The 22,309-nt window shown below is 49.4% G+C and overlaps 1 protein-coding gene across 1 annotated transcript in view; it reads right to left on the reverse strand.

Moving 5' to 3' along the window:
• Positions 1-13,945, reverse strand: part of FA2H (fatty acid 2-hydroxylase) — a 62,606-nt gene extending 48,661 nt beyond the window's left edge. The window contains exon 1 of the mRNA XM_067530153.1: positions 13,596-13,945. Coding sequence (XP_067386254.1) covers positions 13,596-13,844 — 249 coding nt within the window. The 5' untranslated portion in view covers positions 13,845-13,945. The remainder of the gene's footprint in view (positions 1-13,595) is intronic.
• Positions 13,946-22,309: the final 8,364 nt, after the last annotated feature.

Raw genomic sequence — 22,309 nt, forward strand, 5'->3', positions numbered from 1 at the left:
TCTTCTTTGAACCCAGTTATAGTTTTGGCCTTCACAACATCCCCTGGCAATGAGTTCCTCAGGTTGACTGTTCGCTGCGTGAAGAAGTACTTCCTTTTCTTCTGAACCTGCTGCCTACTAATTTAGTCAGATGGCCCCTGGTTTTTGTGTTACGTGAAGGGGTAAATAACACTTCCTTATTCTGTTTTTCCACACCGTTCATGATTTTATAGACCTCTATCAACTCCCCCGCTCACTAGTCTCTTTTCTAAGCTGACCAGGTCCAGCCTCTCCTCATGGGGAAGCTGTTCCACACCCCTAATCATTTTTGTTGTCCTTCCTTTGCACTTTTCCAATTCTAATAAAAGAGAACAGAAGTCTGAGGCGAAGATGCTCTGCCCCTACCACCCAAAGCTCAGGGAATACATTAGTGAGTGGAGATGCTCAAAATGACACAAGAGCTAAGTCTGTTCATTAATTCTCCACCATTAATATGAACTAAATCGGCATGCATAGTGCCTTACAAAACATCCTAGGGCAGGTCTACACTACCGCTTAAGTCGATCTAAGCTACGTCGCTCAGGGGTGTGAAAAAGACACCCCTCCAAGTGACACTGGTTACAGCGATTTAAGCGCCGTCAACTTTGGGCAGGTCTACGCCAGAAGCTGTAGTGCTTCTAGTGTAGACCTGCACTAAGTGCCCCAGGTCAGGGACCTGCCCAGTCAAAGATCGAAAGGTGCAGTGCAGGTAATTGAGAGGGCGAGAAATGAGAGTGATAGCCGCAGACCTCCTTGGTTTCTTGGCCATGGGAGGCTGCACAAATGTGGAATGATCCTGAATGCCAACATAGATGATTGGAGGCTGTTCCAAGCATTGGAAGCAGTAAATAAAGCAGGATTAAGAAGGGGACAGAGGAAAAAGCATTGGGCTGAGGGTCAGGGCTGAGGTGTAGGAAGGGGCAAAGCTACGTGGAGAACGAAGGCTCACCTGCTCTAGAGAGTTTAGGCATTTGCAACACTGCTTGCAAAAGCCTGGACCAGGGCTTTAGCACTTGGGAAGGAGAAAAGGGGGATGGATTTGGAGGAAAAGCAAAAGGACATGGGATGGGAACAGGAGAGGAGCAGCCTCGGTGACCACGCAGTTATCAACAAGGAGGCAGAAGGGAGTAGCAGAAGAGCCAGTTCGGATTTTGTCTCGCTGGGTCTGACGTGGCACCAGGACGTCCAGGACAGGCCTTCTGAGATGCAGACGTAGGGGAGAGATCAGGCAGAAGAGATCAAGTTAGGAAGGTAGATTCCCACTCGGCACACTGCAAAAATAGACAAGAAAGGTGGGAGCTGGAAGTTTGGGAGCTGATGAGGCTGTCAAAGGGAAGAATGCAGAGAAATGGGCAGGGGACCAAGGACTGAATTCTAAGGGCCATCCAGAGGGACAGGGCTAGAAGAGGACATGGGGCCACCAAAGGAGAGACTGAGGAGCCCAGGTACAGAGAGGAGGCCCGTCGCTTTGGCTGGGCAGAGCTGGTCATTGCCCTTGGCAAGGTCACTGGTTTCAGCAGTGACAAGAAGGTGGAAGCCAGGCTGGAACGACGTAAGGAGAGAAGGAAGCCGAGTCAGTGAGAAGAGAGAGCACACGCAGGCACTGTGGGGAGATGGGAGGAGCTGGGGTCAGGGAAGTCGCCCTTCAGGAATAGGAAGGGTGGGCGTGAAGGTTTAGGAGAAAAGGACCCAGAGGTTGAGAGAAGGAATGAGATGAGAGAGGAAAGAAGAGGGGCCAGAGACTGGACACCTAAGTCCAGTGTTTCTCAACCTTTTAAGAAGCAAGTACACCCTAACTCCTGAACATTTTCATAAGTATCCAACACTCAATTGTCCACGGGATTTTATATTTACAGACTAATATGAGCCATATGTTGGAAGAAGGGCTGAGTATATAAGGCCGTGATAGGACAGATGTCAGATCTAGTGTGGGTAGGATTACCACCCTTACACCAGGGGTGCAAAACTGAAGTATGTACACGGGCTAGAGGTGATGTTGGCCAAAGCTAGGAGGCTTTGAGCGGCATGTCAATACTGGGGAATAAAGCACCGCGCCAAATTTTTTGCCATAGATTTGAGAGGAGGAAGGGGTGAGAGAGAGACAGGGAAGGAGGGTAACTGGTAAAATCTGGGGCTGTCATAGAGCAGTGAAATTGACAAGTTTTCTGGGCACTGGGCTTTGAGCCAGGGAGGGGGGCTGCCACCTGGGCAAGTTGTAGACGGCTGCCGCCTGGTTGCCAGTCCAGGGGGTGGGCGACTGCCACCCAATCCAACCTGGGGCAGAGGAGGCTTCCACACTGGCTGGGACCCGGGGATGTGGGCAGGCAGCTGCTGCCCATCTTCAAGTTGGGGTGCTGGAAGCTGTCCCTTGGCTTGGAGCTGGGGTGTGGGGGGCTGCCACCCAGCTGCAAGCCCAGCTCATGAGATGCAGGAGGCTGCCACCAGGCTCCCACGTGGGAGCTGGGACATGACAGGAAGCAGGGGGCTGCCGCCCACCTTCCCCACAAGTCGGTGGCAACTGCCACCTGCCTCCTCTTCACTTGGTTTTTCCCCCAGTACCCCCTGCCTGTGTCTCGCGTACCCCCAGGGGTATGTGTACCACAGGTTGAGAAACTATGATCTAGGGGACAAGTTGAAAAGTTAGAAACAGAGAAAAGATCAGGGATTTCTCAGTCAAAGACTAGGTGGAAAAGAAGAGGAAGGAGTTGCTGAATGGGGTGGCTGTGGTAAGGCAGGAATCCTCTGGATAGCGTTGATCCTGTCCATAGTCATCAGAAAGCTCCTAGCAGAGAGCAGAAAAAGATGACTGGAGAAGAATCAAAACTCAGGAGCACCTGCAGAACCAGATGTCAGCAGTGCCCACTCAAGGGAAGGCTGCAAGACAGTTTCCATCACAGCTGTGATTTCACGTGCTCATGAGCGTCCAAAGCATTCAGCGTTGGGCTTCAAACCTGCCCTGTCTCTGCTGTAAAGGCAAGGAGGGGGGGTGTCAAAAGAAATAGCCCCTTCAAGTAATTTCAGTGGGGGTGGCCCTAAACAGGAGAGCTATTTCCATGAGGGAGATTGTGTCTCACTGAGACGCACAGATAAGTCTAGTGATTATCAGCTGAAAAGGGGACACATTCCTACCAGTCGGTTCTTTTAAACCAAACAGTTCAGATTTAGATTGTAAGCAAGTTCTCCGGGGCTCCCTGCGGTCTGTACAGAGCTTAGCACAATGGACTCCATTGCTAACCGGGGCACTCATGCCTCAAGGCCCCAACACCGGCCCAACCCTCCCTCCGTGCTCAAAGCTTTACAGAGGCAGCAATCTGTCAAGTAACCCAAAACCTCCAAGGCAACAGATCCCCGTGCTTAGGAGCAGTTCTCAGGCTTGGCTCTCACCCTGTGATGGCACAGATGGAATCTTCATGTCTCAGAGGGGCAATGTCATGGATTATTTCCATTGCAACCAGGAACAAGGATCTGTGGAGGACTGTGATTTTAAATACACGGGAAGAGCAGCAGGTGTGGATGAGCTCTGAAATACACCTAGCGCAGCAATACTCAAACCTCAGAGGTTCAGGAGCCAACATTACCCAGAAGAGCCATAGTCGTGAGAATTCATCGTTTCCTTTATATATTCATATTTAAATGGTAGGACAGGGGGAAAGGACTGACCAAATATTATTATATCATCAACTACAATTGGTTAACAACAGAGTGAAAGCATCCTGATTGGTTAGTAATTAAATCACACAGTGTTTTAATATCACATGCTGTAAAAAGCCGCAGGAGACACATTAAAGAGCCACTTGTGGTTCATAAGAACCATGGACTGAAAAAAAAAAAAAAACTTCCTAATTTAAGGACTACAGTTTTCCCCTGAGTTGCCAGGTGTCAGCTGTTCTCAATACCCTCATGGAACCTCAGATAATTTCCTTACACACGTTTAGAAACAGACAGATACCTTCTCTGTTTCTCAAGACCCACACACAAGTCTTCCCCCAAGAACCACATAATCTTATCCTACTCCCATAATCCTGTCCCAACCTGTGTCATCATCTCCTCTCCATTCATTTAAATTGAAAGCTCTTCAGGGCTGTTAACCCATTCGTATTCTGTTACACAACAAACACGGGTGAAGCTTTCAAGAGGTGAACAATTAAAGACAAAGACACTTATTGGTCTGAGGAGATATAGATGTGTGGGATTCTTACAGCATGTTTAATTGATGACACGGGGCATAAGACCATACGAATGGCCATTCTGGGTTAGACCAATGGTCCATCTAGTCCAGTATCCTGTCTTCAGACAGTGGCTAAGGCCAGGTGCTTCTGAGGGAATGAACAGAACAGGCCATTGTCAAATGATCCATCCCTTCGGCCATTCCCAGCCTGTGGCAAACAGCAACCCCTGCCTATCCTGGCTAACAGCCATTGATGGACCTACCCTCCATGAATGGCGTCATCACATAAGCAAGAAGTGGTTGGGGAGATGCTGTGTCATCCAACTATGCTTGTTTTAATGATGTACAAGACTGGCTCTGATCAAACCAAGAATAACTTCACTGAGGTCAATGGAGCTAGTGGTGTGAACTTAGAATCAGGCCTGTGGACATTGCAACTTACTCTTCTTATTAGCGCTTCGGTAGGCGCCACCCAATCTTGTTCTAGCTACCTAGAGAACATTGCAGCCCTCCTGCTTGTGTTGTTTGAGTTATTAAGGTAGAGAAAGTTTGTGGATATGCCTGTGGACTCTCCATCATCTCCAGCCACCACGAAGGAGCATTAGGTCATGAAGGTCAACACAAACATTTACTCCTCTTGCTCATAAAGTCCAGAGTCCCCGTATTAGGGAAGTAAACACATCACACAGCACGAGTGAGGGCAACCTTGCTACAGCCTTGTCATGGCAACTCAGACAGCTGCTAAGGGAGACCCCACATTCCTGCCAAAACACCATCCAAAACTGAAACAAGGAAACACAACCACTCATCTTCATCCAGGCCTCACAAGGAGAGACCCATTTCCCGCTGTTCCTTCCAGATGCAGAGTCCTTTCTGAAGGACTGTAAATTGCATTCACATGCTGCCTATTGTTGGTCCCAATCAGGGCAGGGTGACACAGATAAAGTCCCAACCACTGACAAATGCGATTGCTGTGCATTATTTATCATTGTTTATTATGTTAGGGCCAACCAAGATTGGCTTAGGCACCACACAAGCAGTACTAGACAGTCACTGGCCCAAAGAACTTATAATCTAAATAGACAAGATAGACAGGGTAGGGGAAAGGGACATAACATACAAGCCGAGTGAAGGTTTGCACACATCACGTTGGTTTGGGGGTGAGGTTTAGGGAATTGATATCAGGAGCTGGAATTCTTTTTAACAAAACAGAACAAAAAATCCGACAAGCTTCTGCTACTTGAAAGGGGGAAAACCCACCCCCTCGCCCCTACCATGACCGCTGCCACAGGCCAGTTGTATAGACACAGCTTTGGTTTTCAAAGAAGTTGAACTTCTGCAAGTCCACTTATGAAGTTAGTGCTGAAACCGCACAGACCTGCCCATCTGCTCACTTAGGCACACAAGGGGAGTCTTCTCACCCCTCCGTTCCAAGAGTGCTGCAGTGAGGGGGACAAGTGATTCTCAGTCTTGTCCAACTTCACAGACTATGCTAGATCACACCGTTTGCTAATACTTCAAAATGTAGCACCCAGAGGCTCTGATTTCGAACACACAGGCCCTGTGCCACATTAAACTGCAGCTGTCAAAAAATAAAATGGTCTGAGTCAAGCCTGATTCATGGTCCTTGCTTTATTTGGTTTGTTCCAAATAACTTCCAGCTGATCGGAAGGTCCTGCCATAGCTGTCATGTTAGCAGTGGTTACATAAGAGGGGAAGGACGGGCCAACAGGTATGGCAGTGGTTTAGGATGCAGGAAAACCCAGATTCAGTTCCCTGCTTCACCATGGACTTCTTATGTGAGTCACTTAGCCTCTCTAGGCTTCAGTTTCCTGTCCCTGAAATGGGAATAACACCCCTTTCCTACCTCATAGGATGAATGCATTACAAGAGTGGGAAGTACTTTGAGCTCTACTGATGAAAAGTGCTATATAAGAAAGAGAGATAAGGTGAGTGAGGTATTCTCTTTTATTGGACCAACTGCTGTTGGGGACAGACAAGCTTCTGAGTTGACTCGGAGCTCTACTGGGAAACTGACTCAAGGCTGGTCTGCACTGCCACTTACCTCGGTATAATTTACGTCGTTCCAAGCATGTGCATAATTCACACCCCCAAGCGGCGCAAGTTACACCGATCAAGCACCGGTGTAGACGGCTCTATGTTGGCAGGACAGTTTCTCCTGCTGATGTAGCAACTTAATTATTCCACCTCCGTGAGAGGCAGTAGATGAGAGAGTGCTCTTCCATGGGCTTAGCGTGTGTGCTGCTGTAGGGCTTCTAGCACACGTCAAGGGCCCATTCAAGGTGAAGTTAAGTGCATCAACTACTTAGGCTACATAATCTGTTCCACTTTGTATATTGTTGTGACACTCAGAGTTAGTTTCCCAGACCTGAAGGAGAGCGCCATGTAAGCTCAAAAGCTTGGCCATGCCTACACTACAAAATTATGTCAACCTAACTAACGTCAGCATACAGCCTCTGCTGTTATTAAATCGCTTGGGCGCACACACACTCGGCTCCTTGCGTTCATGATGCATGCCCTCCACGCCAGGAATGCTTGCATCAATGACATCGTCAGCATGGGGCATTGTGGGATGGCTCCCAAAATTCAGGTAACAGTCGACGTGAGCAATGCAGCATCTACACTGATATTGCGTCAACCTAATTACATCGACCGTGACTCTCCACCACTCAGGGAGGGGTTGTTACTAAGTCTGCATAGAGAGGCACTTACATTGGCAGGAGCCAAATTTAAGTGAGGAAACTTCCATACCTAGGTTGATGCAAGGCAGCATCTGTCAACCTAACTCTGTAGCATAGGCCAGGCCCTTGTCTCTCTCAATAACAGAAGTTGGTCCAATAAAAGATATTACCTCACCCGCCTTCTCTCTCTCATAACCTAGGACCAACACAGCTATACCACCACTGCATAAAAGAAATAATCATTACTATTATCAAGGCAGAGCGCTCTCTGCAGCTCAAGCCCTTCTATTGTTTCAGTTTCCTCTGCAGTAAGGTAACACAAGGGTAAATTCACGCTCTTGGCTTCTACCATTTCCCACCCTGCCCTTAAGCCAAGGAACCTGTTCTGTAGACAGCTGAGGTGCTGCTGACTTGCGACACTCCTGGTTTCAAATAACCAGTTTAGAGGGATGTGTTCCACGTAGTAAAATACCAAAACCATAGATACGTTGAGGCTGCTACATAACCCTCATCACAACTCACCCTTTCTTATTGACATGTCCTTGAGAGAGATTATGGAATGGGCAAAACCTGACCCCCTCTGGAGCATAAGTAAGCCCTGGACCCTCCATAATGCCAAGCTCCCCATCTAACAGACCTTACTCCCCCGTCCCCAGATGGACTCTTCCCCTGCTCCCCAAGGTAGAAGGAAGACAGAAATCTAGTAGAGGCCTCAAAGTTCTTGCCCTCTTAGGCCGCCCAGCAGGCCGCAGGCCATTGAAGTAACACACATTAATGAGAAGCTTTGTTAAATATTGGATGCACTTGGGAGGAGATGCAGAAGAATAAACGAGTTCAGAGGGAAAAAAACATTCAGAAGTGTTGTAAATATTATAACGCACAGAAGATCTACTCTTGTAAGTGAGAACGCAGTGCACCTTGCAATCAGAACTGGAAGACACTCTCCAAGGACTTGCTATTGAAAAAAGTCAAAGGACTGAAGTTTAAGAGGCAATGTGATGTAGTGGCAATTGCAGAACAGGGTAACAGGCCTATCTGGGATCACTAGAATCCCAGAGCAAGCCACTCTGCAAGTTCAAGTCACCAAATCCGTGTACATCTTAGGGGCTTCTGCCTGCATTTCAGACCTACTGTTAACTAATTCGGCTTGCAAGAACTGTGATAGACTGCCAGCCCGAGTTCCAAGTACACATGCAGTCCTCCAGCCTCTTTGCTGTCAAATACCATACCTTTATACAAGACCCAGGGCCAGAATGTGGTCAGACAGGTTCAAGCCCCTAACAAAAGACTGGCTAAACCAGCATTAGATTCATCCAAGTTCTATGGAGCATTCCTCAAAATCCTCCCTCTCCAAGACATCTCTCCTGCCTGTCCAGTCTTCAGCCATACGCACCAACACGCCTAGATGGCAAGTGAACATGCCTGGCCTAGCACCTGCATTCCAAACATCCTGGGGAGACTGAACTGTCCAGAGGCACTAAATTTCTTTTAGCTGCACGGGGATGTCCCCAAAAGAGGACTGTGGCATAGGAGATAATGATAGGCATCATGCTTGTTCTTCCATTAGGACCATTTGGAAGGTGTTTATCAGAAATCATGCTTGTCTTATTCCACAGAGTACAAGGGCAAAGCTCCCACATAACAGGGCAGGGCAGTAACCCCACCAGCAGTGCCTCGCCCAGAATCCACGCCTAAGTCTAAAGCAGAATCCAGAATTGTGCCAAGGATGATTTGCCCCTGCTTGGGGGCAAACTGAAGAGATGCCATGATGTCACTGGTGCCTTAAAAACGCAGCTAGAATGCGCCGAATGCAGCCGTCGTTGTATATCAAATGCAGAGATAACAAGCAGCTCCTAGAGGCAGAATTATCTAGTGTCTGAACATAGGACAGGGTAATTCACATATGGAACAAATGAGAGACACAAGGTGGGTGAGGTAATATCTATCATTGGACCAACTTCTGTGGGTGAGACAGAAGAACAGAAGCTGATCGAATAAAATGTATTACCTCACCCGCCTTGTTTTGCTAATATCCTGGGACTGAAACAGCTACAACACCACTGTACACACACACACACACACACACACACACACACACACACACACACACACACACACACACACACCCCTACCCCCACTCCCACACCCCCATTAAAGGCAAGTGGAAAGTGTGTACTTTTCACCTTCTTAACAGGGACTCTGGGAGACAAGTGTTTGCAGTGCCATTAGAATAAGATTTAAATCCTTCCTGGCCCAGTCAAAGAAGACTTGAGTCAGAGGGCGGGCAGCAAACAGGTCACTTGTTACTCAACCAGCAGCTGTTGGCCAGAGAGTTTGCCTACTGCCAGGTTGCGTCTGATCATCCTCCATTGCCTGCTTGATCGGCTGATGCATTTGCATTTGGACAATGAATGGCATTCCCCCTCTAGGACAGGTTGCAGAGTAGGAACTTGGTTGTCTGGCTAGCTTCATTCACATCAACTGGCTGGACTTGCTCTGGGGGCATGGGGGAGGGAGGGCTGGAAGGGGAGTGGCACGGGAGAAAGGAGAAGAGTTTCTGAGTGGAGGACCTTTTGCTGTTCCAAGGATTCAGAAGACAGAAGAATTTTGTTTAAAAAAAGCTAATAGGAGACACAAATTAAGACGATTTACAAAGCCGTCCATGAGATACAGCTGATGCCCTGAAATCAAGAAGTAAGCTAGTTTGTTTTTCTCAGCTTAGAACAAACAAAATTAACCAAACCAGAACAGTAAAGGGTCACTTCATGCTGGCTCCAGCACCCTCCCAAAGGGAAAGCAGTCCAAAGGCAGGCAGGAGGTCTTGGTTATGGAAGAGCTGCTGCCAGTATAGGTTAGATCGCTTCCAGGGGCAGGCAGCAAGACTCCCCAGCTGACATTAGCTGCTGTGAAGGGGATGAAGAGTGCTAAGTGGGGCACTGTAAAATTCCAGCAAATTTACAAGGGAAAATAAGTAGTATGAGGTTTACTACATGTCCTTGGTCCTGCCTCAGGTTGGGGGACAGGGAGTACTGGACTAGATGAACTTGCGAGGTCCCTTCCCACCCTACGGTGCCTGATTCACAATTGGTGCTGCCCCCAGACACGGGCCTTTACTTTACATTTGAGACATTTCCTTCGCTAGTTCAGAGGCTGTAGATGAAAATGATCCATTGCTGCAAGATCTCCCTCCAGTAGCTTCAGAGGGAGTGAATCGGGCCTTGTCTCCAAAGAATGAGAATCCCTTAACCATTTTGCTGTCCATGGCCTGGAAAACTGGTCTGTATAGGAGTCTGCAGCCAAAGCTACCTACCACACAAACGCTGCGGTGTGATGTGATTTCGCTGAGTAGGCAGAGGGACACAAGTAGTATAAACACTTGACATTTCAAGCAGCCCTTTTTGTGCTTTTCATCTCAAACCAAGTGCTTCCTCCATTTAATCCCCATTTCAAGCACATAACCTAGCTGCCAACAAGATTTGCTACAGATATGGAAGCACAAGGCTCTTGGCTCCATAGTTACAGGGGGGGAAATAAAAGTGAGCCTTATCCCAGGACCACGTCTGCAGTCTTTACAAACCTCTCGGACACCATAACGTCAATGCCCTCTGGCTCCTTCCCCTGTCAATGGAACCACGCTCTGGCTAAAACAGAACTTGTAACCTTCTCTCCCAAACCTCCTCTATTCCCCACTGCCTCTCGCACACCCCCACCCCCTTCGCTGTCACCAGCCTTCCCAACAACCGGAGTTTGGACTCCTCCCTCGCCTTTGCCCCACATATCTGAACCACCACCAAACCCAGCTGCTTCTTCCTCCATACAGATAAGATCATAGAATCATAGAAGGTTAGAGTTGGAAGGGAGCTCAGGTGGTATCTCGTCCCACCCCCTGCTCAAAGCAGGACTAACTTCAGTGAAATCATCCCAGCTAGGGCTTTGTCAAGCTGCTGCTTAAAAACCTCTAAGGATGGAGATTCCACCATCTCCCTAGGTAACCCATTGCAGTGCTTCACCACCCTCCTAGGGAAAACTTTCCTCATATCCAACCTAGACCTCCCCCACTGCAACTGAGACCATTGCTCTTTGTTCTGTCATCTACTGACACAGAGACCAGCCTAACTCCATCCTCCCTGGAACTCCCTTCAGGTAGTCTCTTCTTCAGACTAAACAAGCCTAGTTCCCTCAGCCTCTCCTCATAAATCACATGCTTCAGCCCCCTAATCCACCCCTTCTTTCTATTCCCACAGCAGGAACCCTGAGCCAGGACCTAAGTATCCATCTGAGATTACTGCAAACTCTTCCCTGGCCTCCCTACCACATTGCCTCCATCACTCGATATAAAATGCTGCTAAAATGGCCTTCCTTGTCCACAGGACAAGATCTTCCCTATTTATCATCTCCATCCCCTCTGCAATGCCAATGGTGTCAGCCTTAGTGTGACCCTCTGTTCTGCTTCTCCAGCCCAGGTCACCCCGCCATCTACCATACAAGGCAATTCCCGAGTCAGCTGGCACAGCCACTATCCACAGCCACTTCCGCTATGGCAGGGCTCTAGGTTAATCTGGGCTTTGCTCCCAATTCCAATATGTAGTTTAACATAATTACACCATTCAAACTGTGTGTCATCAAGGTGCAGCAGGTCATCCCCCGCTCTCCCCCACCCTCCATCTCTGCCTGTTATCTTTTTGAAGTGTAAACCATTCAGGCAGGAACTTCTATGTTGGGAAAATGCCCAGCACATCACATGCCCGCTAACGGAAGAGAGCAACATATAATATGGAGTTGGCACTAACAGAAGCAGGATCAGGCCCAAAGCAATCTACAACAAAACCTGCTAATAGTGAGGATTAAGCAAAACTCTTTTCTTTAAATCCAGCTGGCCCGTGAGTTGAAGAGGATTTAACTTTCGGGAAAGTTTGCAGGGGCAGTAACAAATAGAGCTGGGTGAACGACTGATTTTGTGGCTCTGTGCTACTACCGAATTTCTTTTTTTTTTTTTTTTTTTTTTTTTTTAATTCAAGTCAAGTCAAACCAAATAAGAATTTTTTCACAGTTTTCGATGCATCAAAAGATTTTGTTTTGGCTTTGTTCCAGAGCAGGGGTTTGAAACTGGTGTCTCACTCCTCCAGTGAACCCCCTATCACTGGCCTTAAGGCTTTGTGAATCGTTGAAATGATGCGCATCAAACTTGCAAAATTAGTTTCCAGTCAACAGAAACTGCAGTTTTCAGCAGATAAGCCACTTGTAAGAAAAACTGAGTTCAGCTCTAGTAACAAGCCGTTTTTCTGAGGGAATGAGAGACCAGGAAACTTTAGACAGGAATCAAGATTTAAAAATCAGGGTAATTGTTTAAGAGACCAGTTATTCAAAAAGGGCTGGATGGATTTTCTTCAAACTTTGAAGGCAAAGAGGAACATTTGTGCAGAGAAAGTCTGGTAATTGCTCAGATCAGTTTTTAGTGTGTCAGTACAGAGCTTTATGAACAAAGCTGAGCGCAAGCTCAAGAGACTAGCTCACTGTTTCTGTATAATCATTGACAGTAATATTGATAGAGCAGTTTGGCAGTACCACGCAGTGATGGGAATGCGACGTTTGCTCTGGCATCAGTTGTGAGCTACCCCTCCCACCGTCACCCGCCTTTCACCCATGCACAGGAATGAAGGCTTTCACAGCAACACACCAGCTGTTTGAGAGGGGAATTAAACTGAGAGCCAGGGTCTCATGAAGCAGGGAAGCATTTTTCTACTTTCAGGAACAGTTTTGAAATATTGAACTCCCACTTCTAGCCTAAAGAAGACAATGATTTTATTCTGACTGGTAAAATTCTCTGAAGCCTGAATGGATGGGAGGGGAGACAGGGACGACTTGAGGGGGGTGTATAAAATAAGACCCACCTCTAGGCACCCTCCCCCTGGTATTTGCCACCTCCCCCCCCCACACACAGATCTTTGCCTCCCTGCCACCCAAGAACAAGTGCTTTATCTCTGGGAGTTTCCCCCTCAGCATCACGCTTTAGAAGGGAGCAGAGATTGCAAAAGGGATTTGCTCTGAGCTAAAGTAGCAAACCACAAACCTTGCGTTGTTTCCTCTCCCTCCACCCTACCACCCCCCTCCAGCTCTTCTATTTCCACACCCTAGAGAGAACAGAGGGGAAGAGGATGGGGGTAGAAGGGTAGCGCATTCAGAGGATGAGAAATAAGCCAGCCTGGAAGGGAATGCGGGGGGAGGAGGGGCGCTTGGGTTGCAGGTGAAGGGCAGGGATAGGAAACGAGACAGATGCAGGGACATGGGTCAGGTGGCTGGAGGCAGCTGAGAAGGTGCAGGATACACGTGGAGGGGACCCAGGGCAGTTATATGTGGTGAGATCTGCCGGTCCAGGCTGTCCTCTCCCAGTTGCACTACCTCTACTAGGGGCAGGGCAGGTTGCTGCAGGACACAGGGAACACATGAAGTTCAGGGGCAGGAGAAGGTGGGCCCAGCGGGCAGTATGGGACGGAGGAGGAACCGGGGCCACTGGAAAGACGCAGGAGGGCTGCAGTGGGTTAGAGGATGGGGGGCAGGTGGAATGCGCGGGGGGGAGAGAAGCAAATAGGATGCGGGGAGGGAGGGCAGGGGGCGCAGGCCAGTGGCCGTGCACATGGGTGGGAAGCGGGGCACAGGTGGCGCAGGGGGTGCAGAGGCCGGGCGGGGCGCAGGGGGCGGTACGGTACCTGCAGCTCGCCCACGTAGTACTGCTCCAGCCAGCGGCGCGCGTTGGCCGAGTGGCGGTGCGGGGGCCCGTCCAGCGCGGCGCCCACGTCGCTGCCCGCCCGCTCGCGCAGCAGCTGCTCGCCGCCCGGGTGCAGCCGCACGAAGCCGCTCAGGTCGTAGAGGCGGCGGCCCCGCAGCACCAAGCAGGCGCCCTGGGCGCAGCGCTGCCGCACCTCGGCCGGGCTGTAGGCGCGGGGCGGCGGGGCCATGGCCGAGGTGGGGGCGCAGGACGCACGAGCTCCGCTGTCCAGAACCGACTCCAAACTCCCGTCAGCCCGGCACCTGCCGCGGATTCAGTTTACACTGTAGGACTGGCAGGGGTGGGAGCGGGGCCGGGCCTCATGCATATTCATGAGGCGCGCGTGGCTCCGATTGGCGGCTGGGGGACGGGAGGCGGGGCGGGAGCACACAGGTGAGGGAGGGGCCCAGAGCCAGAGCCGCCTCCTGCGGGGCAGCCGGGGGCGGGACTGAAGCAAGGAGCTGGGGCCCGGCTCCGATTCCTGCCCTCGCCCTGCCTAGGCCGGGGGCGCTGCGCTGGCCCGTTTCCCAGACGGGGAAACTGAGGCATGGAGCAGGGACGTGGCTTGCTGGCCCTAGGTTACCCGGCCGGGAACGGGACACAGAACCCGGCTCTCTTGTTTGCCAGTCGGGCGGGTTAGCCCCCAGACAGGCTCTGCCTCTCTCTGCCGGGGTGAGACAAGATGCCCCACCGCTCCTATGGGGGAGGGGGCCGAGGGGAACCACCTCATGGGGGTTTGGAGACACGGAGGAGGGTCGGAAGCCACTTTGCAGAGGTTTTGGATACCTAGAAAAGGAGATGGTGACTGTTATTAATAATAATAATTGCCCATTATAGTTAATCATTAGCCCTATTCACTGCGCAAGCCACAAAAGGCTGCTAGGTGCACAACTATGCATGTCACATGCCGGGGCAGCACACCGGCAAGGTATCCACGGCCCTTTCCCAAGTGCAGGCCTGAGAGACCACAACGAGATCCGCTGCCCGTTCGCACTGCTGTGGAGGCCCAAACCAGCATTAAACCTGGCCTGAGAATCCAGCTCAGGGGACCCAGTATCGGGGTGTTTGGGGGATGGCGCATGGCCAGAGCTTGTTGCATTCAGACAATCCCCAGCTTCCAGAATGGCCCTCGGGCAGACAGCCGTAAATTAGAGCAACCCAGAGGCTGCTTATGATGGTAGCTGAACTGGCCCTTAGCAAGCTAGTGTAAAAGCACCTTCGCCTCCCTGGGGTCCTGTGCCGAGCCTGACACGAAGATCTGGGCCATTCTTACTGTTATTTTCTATCGCCGTAGCATGCAGCCAGGACCCCATTGTGCTAGGCCATTGGTTCTCAAACTGGGGGCCGCACAACCTCTCAGGTGGGTGCAACGTGGTTATGTGGGGGGTCGCAAGCTGTGAGACCCGACCCTGGCCAGGTGCAGGACTGTGAGCCCCCTTGTTTCCTTCCTCCTGGAGGAGGAGCGTGGAGGGGCAGAGGGAGCAATGATATACAGATGTTTCTCACTCCCCCTCCCCAGTGCCCTAGCAGGGCATGGAGGAACGCTGGGGGGGCAGTGAGCAGTAATGCCAGGGCTTCCTGCATCCAGGTCACTGGGCTGCCCAGGTGGGGAAAGTGACCTGGATGCAGGGAGCCCTGATGTCCCTCCCCCCTCACAGCCCCCTTGGAGGAGCAGCTGGGGGGAGCGAGCAGCAATACCAGATGCTCTGTGCATGCAGATCTGTTTCCCCAGGTGGGCACAGAGGAGGGAGTGCAGGGGTTAGGGGCAAAGCAGGAGTGGGGAGCCCCCAGGGCCAGAGGGTTGCACTCAGAGGCTTGCTCTGTGAAAGGGGGTCCCCAATACAAAAAGTTTGAGAACCACTGTGCTACGTGCTGTACAAACAGCACAAAAAGACAGCCCCTGCCTCAAAAGAATTCATACCTCTAAGTGCAAAATAAGAGACAACAGATGGATACAGCCAGATCGATGGGCAGTGTCTCGGCCCACCAGCTGCCTAGGCCTTGTCAACAAGCTTTTATGAGGCTCCTGGGAAAGGGGAGTTGTAAGGAGGGATTTTCAGGAGCGCAGTGAGGAGGCTTTGCAGAAGTTGGTAGCGAGCATCTCCCAAACCTAAGGGGCAGCACTGGAACCAGCACAAAGGTGCTTGTTGGAAAATATAACAAGTGGGCAGTGAAGGCTGGTGTCATGAGCCGGTCAGAGGCAGGAATCATCAATCCAGTAGTGCAGGATGGATAATACATAGGGTGGGGACAAGCCGTGAAGGGCCAAGGCATACAAAAAGAGGAAAGGGGATACTGCTACTGGGACAGGGGTGAGATAGGGCTGTGCTTTCCCACAAAGAGAAGAACGTGAAACTTTGTATGTCACAGATTTCCTATTTGTCACTGTGCCGTGCTGATAAATATCTTTGTGCCTGAAGTAGCTTGCCCTGGAAAATTAGCATTGGTAGGCTGTGCAGAATAAGGAGACACTGGCTGTTTAGTGACCAAGGAGAGGGGGACAGGCCCAGGTCTAAGGGACAGCACAGGAGAAGACATGAGGAATGGAATGTGGGAGAAGATGATGAAAGAAATGGCCAGGTAAGAAGGTTGTAAAGAAAAGAGGGGATAGGAAGAAGTGATACCAGATAGGGGCTATACTTGCATACATGCCCCATACTTGTCCTCCACCAAAGGCTCTTAGGCAAAGTAAGCCATCATGAGATAAGAGGGAAGGGCCTCTCCTGGATCAGTAACTGGTTAAAAGACAGGAAAGAAAGGCTAGGAATAAATAGTCATTTTTCACAATGGAGAAAGGTAAATAGCTGGGATACTTATGTTCTTTTTTTATGTGTACATGTACTCCACACGTGCACAGTGTCCAATATGCCATGCTGGGTCTGAGTCCATCCTGCCCCTCTTTGGCACGCCATGTTAGTGCTACCCTTTCTACACGGGACATCCAGGAACCGCCTTGCTGCGTGTTGCTGGTATTGCACGTTGCCTTCACACATTTGACAATGGCAGCTTCCACTTGTCTCTCCCATCTGCCACGCTGCATGGAAGATGTGGAGCAAGTCCATGGTGACATGGCTCTGCACCTGCTTGCGAGACATCTTTTCCGGCAGTGCAGTACTGCATACTGAATGGAATAAGTCATGCACTTGGGTGGTCACTAGGGCAATTGGTGGCTGAATGCTTTCAGGTCCAGCCTGTTGCCATTGCCACAGCTCCTCACTGGGACCATGCACCACCTTCTCCTTCTTTTCCTCCTTCTGCGGCACCTCCTTCTCCATCTCCAGCTACTGCCCATACTGCTGTTGAAGCAGTGGATCCATGCTAGATGCCCAGCACAGCATCCTTGGCCAGCACCCGAAAACCCTCGCACGGAAACTCCCCAGAGCATGCAGAAGGGGAATGATGAGACCAAGCCAGTCCCTGTGTGTAACCCAGGCTGTGTTTGGCCCCCAAACTCCATGCAGCAGAAAGCCATATTTGTCCCCCACCCCAATATTCCACAGCCATCCCCCCTTGTCAAGGTAAGGAGCTGGGTCCACAGACATTCATATTTGTATGTTTCTCAGGAAATTGGACTCATTTTTTATTGTTTCCCATTCCTGTTGAACTGTTTTAGTTCTGTGCTCCATGATCCTCTTTAAATAAAAGTTACTGGCCACTTAAATTGCGTGTGCACTTTACTTTCTGAGTGTGATCAACCAGATAGGTTTGAACTGAATGGGTCAGCAGTAGGTTTTACAACACTTGACTGTGATTTCTGTAACTGCCCAGTGCCATACAAATGCAATGAATTCTCTATCCCTCCCACATCTCTTTTTGCTTCCTACCACCCCACCCCCATCCATGAATTTCCCCGTCTTAAAAAAACTCTAATAAAATCACAATTCATGACCATGAGCTAAGCTATGAAACAACTGTTGCTGTCCAAAGCATCAGAAAGCAGAGCAAAAGTGACATATAATGACGTACATGTACGTCTTTTTGCCTTTGTAAACAATGCAAGTGACACTATCGAGAAAGGAAACAAAACGAAACAATTAAGAGTGCAGATACCGGACACAGAGCTGTGCTTTAATGATCCCTCATCCTCCACCCTCAACGAACCTTCATTGCTTGCAGCCTTGGAAGTGCTGTGGGTGGGCACTGGTGAGGTGGCAGAAAGGAGTGGGAAGGAGGAATGTGCAAAGCCCCTCCCAAAAACCTTACTGAACTGTTTTCAGGTACTTGACCAGTGGTTCGTACTCAACAAAAGGTATTCATGCACTCCTTTAGGGTGGGCAAAGCATGGGATGTGTGTTCCATCAATGGCCATTGTACACTTTGGACATCCCATCCCTGAAACCCAGCTATAATTTCAGGGACTTGGGACGAACTGGCAGCATTGAGAGTGTGGCAAACCTGTATAACCACCACCCCAACAGTTGACTTCCCAACTAACTTGGCAACTGAATACTAGCGGTCAGGTGTTGCCAGCTTCCAAAGGGCAATAGCCATGAGCTTCTGCATGGGTGTGGATTTCCAAACATGAGTGGTCTGGGACTGGAAGTTTGGTGCAAGCTCCTGGCACAACTCCACAAAGTTCTGTTTCCTCCTTTGGAAGTTATACAGTCATACGTGATCATCCCAGGTTTCCAAGAAGATGTGGTCCTCACCATGCCATGTTGGTTCTCTGGGACCAGAAGTGGCGGTCCATCCGTGGATATAGCATTACAATCCCAGCATTCGCACATCTGTTCCATGGGAGCCAATGGATCTTTGTTCATCCTCTCAGTCAGCCATCTTTGGCAACTCAAATATTTGTGGACCCATTGCATCCAGTATCTGGTACTGCACCATGAACATTTGTCCTATGAGCCAGAGCAGGAACAGAACCACACTGCCATGGACTTGCTCCATGTCTCCTGCCTAGTTTGGCAGATGGGAGAGAAGAACAGAAGCTATCATCACCATATGTGTGAAGGCGACCTATGGTACCAGCATCCCACAGCAAGGCAGTTCCTAGAGTGTCTCCTCTGCCACGCACAACTCTGGGATAGTGTCCCAGAAATGGTAGTGCTAACGTTGCGTACTGTAGGCCGCGGAATATGTTTGTAACACGTTGAATAAAGATAGGGGCTTAACAGGTCTGGTCAGAACTGGTTTAATAAAAGGCGCTACTCAGCCTGGTAAACAGGCTGTGCAAGGCCATGTAAATTTGTCTGTGGTGCCAAAAAAATAAAAAGTGAAAAAGCAAGGTCACATGCTGTAAATTTGCCAATGCTTGCTGTTCCCTAAAAAATGCTGTATAAAAGCTTAAAATGCAAACTGCGCAATGAGTCTCGGCCATGGATTTACTTAAATTGTATGGTACAAATCCCCAGCCCACTTCGCAGTGCGCCCTAAAGTCTCCCATTGCTGTTTGAAGCATAAGCCATAATTAAAAATAAATGTACCTAAGTGGTGTGGGCGTGTTTTTATTCCTCACCTGGTATCCAAAACCTGCAGGCAGCTCTAAGCAGCGGTGCCTGGCATAAAACGTACCAAAAAGAGGCAGTGTGAACGTGGGTCTAAGCATATCCACAGTGCGTACCCATGCCCAGCACAGCACATGTGGACACTGCGGGTGTGGGGTGCATGCACTATCAGTAAAGGACAGGTACCCAGGGACATGTGCAAGTGTAGACATAGCCTCACGGCCATGTGTAGAATACATACATTGCACACCCCATTAGCATTGGTATAAATACCAGGGTAGATGGAAAGGCACGTCTTAGGTGAATAAAGACACACCAGAACCTTACAGTATACACCCTACATAGCTCTCTTCACACCCAAGTGGTGCCTCCCACATCTACACTGCTATTTTTAGTGTAGACCTCCCACCAGGATAGACATGGCCAGAGAGAGAGTCATGAATGGAGTTGTGTAACGACTTGGTAGAGAGGACCAACAGCGGGAACTGGCTGCAGATGGCAATGAGTAGTCAGCAAAGGGATTCAAATAGAGGAGTGACGAGGCGGAAGCAGTGGGAAAGGCAACTGATCTCAGTAATTGCACCCTGGCTGGACTGGAGAAGGGAGAGGCCAGAATCAGGGAAATCAGCGAGGAGGAAGTGGGAAATGGAGAAGGCCTTAGTTGTAGCAATAGAGACAAAAGCAGAGCTTGGAGGAAGAAGTAACAGCATTTGCTGACAACAGGGATACATTGGGAAGAGAGAGGAAAAAAGAATGGGACACCAGGGTTGCGTGCGTGGGTGACAGGAGGGAAAAGGGAGCCATCAGCAGCGATAAGAAGGAGAAATACCCTTAGTGGGAAAGAGAGGTCAGCTTTCAGTGTGCTGAGACTGAGCGGCTGGCGAGCCATCCAGGTGTGATCTCAGGATACGTCTACTCTGCGGCTGGGGGTGTAATTTCCAGCTTGCACAGATGTACATGTGCTAGCTCAGATTGAATCAGTGCACTACAAATAGAAGTGTAGCCATGGTGATGGGAGCGCTGGCTGGCCACGTCCATATCTAGGTTTTAGATGGGATTGTACCCAGGATAGCAAGCTAGCGGAGAGGCAAGGAGGATGAGAAGAGAACAGAGGCCCTTGGATGTGGCTGGAAGAAGGGGATCTTAGTAAGAGCACATTCAGTTGAGTGGAGGGGGCAGAATGCAGTGGGAAGGGAGTGTTATGGATTGTGTGAGGAGAGGGAGGCAGCGGGGCTAGCTGGCTGGGTGACAACCTACCAAGTCACATGTTTCCCAGTCTTCTGAGACGCTACATCATTTCTTTACATCATTTTTCACCACCAAGACCGTTGGGGAGTTTCCCACCCCAGCCCCACTCTTCCCTGCTAACAAAGATGATGTGCTCTCAGAGACTGAAGGAACAGAAGAAGAGATGCTGGAGCAAATTGATCATTTATATTCCAATAAGTCACCCAGCCCAGATGATCCAGCCAAGATCTCTGAAGGACCTCAAGAATGAAGTAGCTGCGCTGCTAAGAAAAAGATACCACCTCTCAATAAAAACAGCCACCATTTCAAAGGACTGAGGGGTAGCAAGTGTCCCTATATTTTAAAAAGGGGTGATATGGGGAATTATAAATCAGTAAGACCTTCCATCTGCATTTGGCAAATTGGTTGAGATGATCATTAAAAACAGAGTAACAAACCACTTGGAAGATCATCATTTGACATGGTCTAACCAGCATAGTGTCTGCCAAGGAAAAATGCATCTCACTATTCTCTTAGATTTCTTTTAACATGTCAGAAAAGTAGTGGATAAAGAAGAACTAGTGAACACAAGTTATTTAGATTTCCACAAAGCCTTCAACAAGGTCCTGCACAAAAGGCTCCTAAAGAAGCTAAATTGTCGTAGGGTTGGAGGCAAAGTATTGTCATGGATCAGAAACTAAGAGACAGAAAGCAATGAATAGGATTAAATGGTCATTCAGCAGAGCAAAAAAGGTTAACAGTGGGGCCTTAAGGTCTTATACTAGGTCCAGGGTTGCTTAATGTGTTTATCAATGATCTGGAGAAAGAGGGTGAGCAATGGTCACAAAATTTGCTGATGACACAAAGGTTCACAAAAGAGACAAGAATGATCAAGAGCCTGGGAAAACTTTCCTATGGCAAGATTGAAAAGATTGGGCAGATTACCTTAGACAGGAGATGAGTAAGAGCGGCCATGATGAAAGTATATAAAATCATGCATTGTCTAGAGAAGGTAGATTGGTAGTTTCTGTTCTCCGGCTCTGTAAAGGGACGTACATCCTGCCCACACCGCCTTTCCCCCATCCCTAGGTACAGCAGAAACTGCTCAGATTCACTTCTTTTAGCGTCCACTCCACCAACACTTGAACAGTGCAACACAACAGTTCTACTAGCTATGACCCCATTGCCTTCAGTCCCCATTTATCAAGGTCCTGGGAGGAAATCTCTCTTTCTTGGGATCTCCTTCAGTCTGAGCACAGCTAGCCTAGCTTTGCCCTGTCCTGTCCTCAGCCTCCTTCCCTCTAACACTTCCTTCCTGCCTTTTTTCAAGATCGTCAGCTGATGGGCCTGTTTGTTCCTTACCTCACCCAGCTTCCCCATCAGATTAGCTAATTCCTCCCTATTTCCTCAACCAACCATCTCTGGGGAAACCCTCTGCATGCTAGACCTCAGCCCTTTGTCCCAGTGTCTCATAACGCAAGAATAAAGGGATGTTCAATGAAATGAAAAAGATGGGAATTTCAAAGTAATAAAAGGAAATACATGTGGCTAAACCGTGGAACTTATTGCCACAGGAAATTATTGAGGCCAAGAACTCCAAGGGATTGGATACTTATATGGATAACAAGAATATCCTGAGCCATCCTAATTAATGATGACCAGCTTTGGCAGGGATATTAAACCTTGTGTTTTGGGGCTTAAGCCCCTCTAATTTATTAGTGGTCAGGATGAGACCTATGTGGGGGGGAGATCATCCCACATCTGCCTACTGTGGGCTTCTTATACCTTCCTCTGAAGCTGCTGGTGCCAGCCTCTGTCAGAGCTAGGATATTGAGCTAATTGGACCTTGTGTGGAATTCCAATGCTCCTACTCTCAGCGTGCTTCAGCAAAGCTGCCATCAAGTCTACTGTTCGGTCAGACTCATGTTACATCCAGCATGCTGGCTCAGGATCTCCTCGACGGAGGCAATCATGTTCT

This window comes from Emydura macquarii, unplaced genomic scaffold, assembly GCF_026122565.2.
Source record: "Emydura macquarii macquarii isolate MOO-44397 ecotype Brisbane River unplaced genomic scaffold, CSIRO-AGI_Emac_v2 contig_3042, whole genome shotgun sequence".
Taxonomy (NCBI): domain Eukaryota; kingdom Metazoa; phylum Chordata; order Testudines; family Chelidae; genus Emydura; species Emydura macquarii.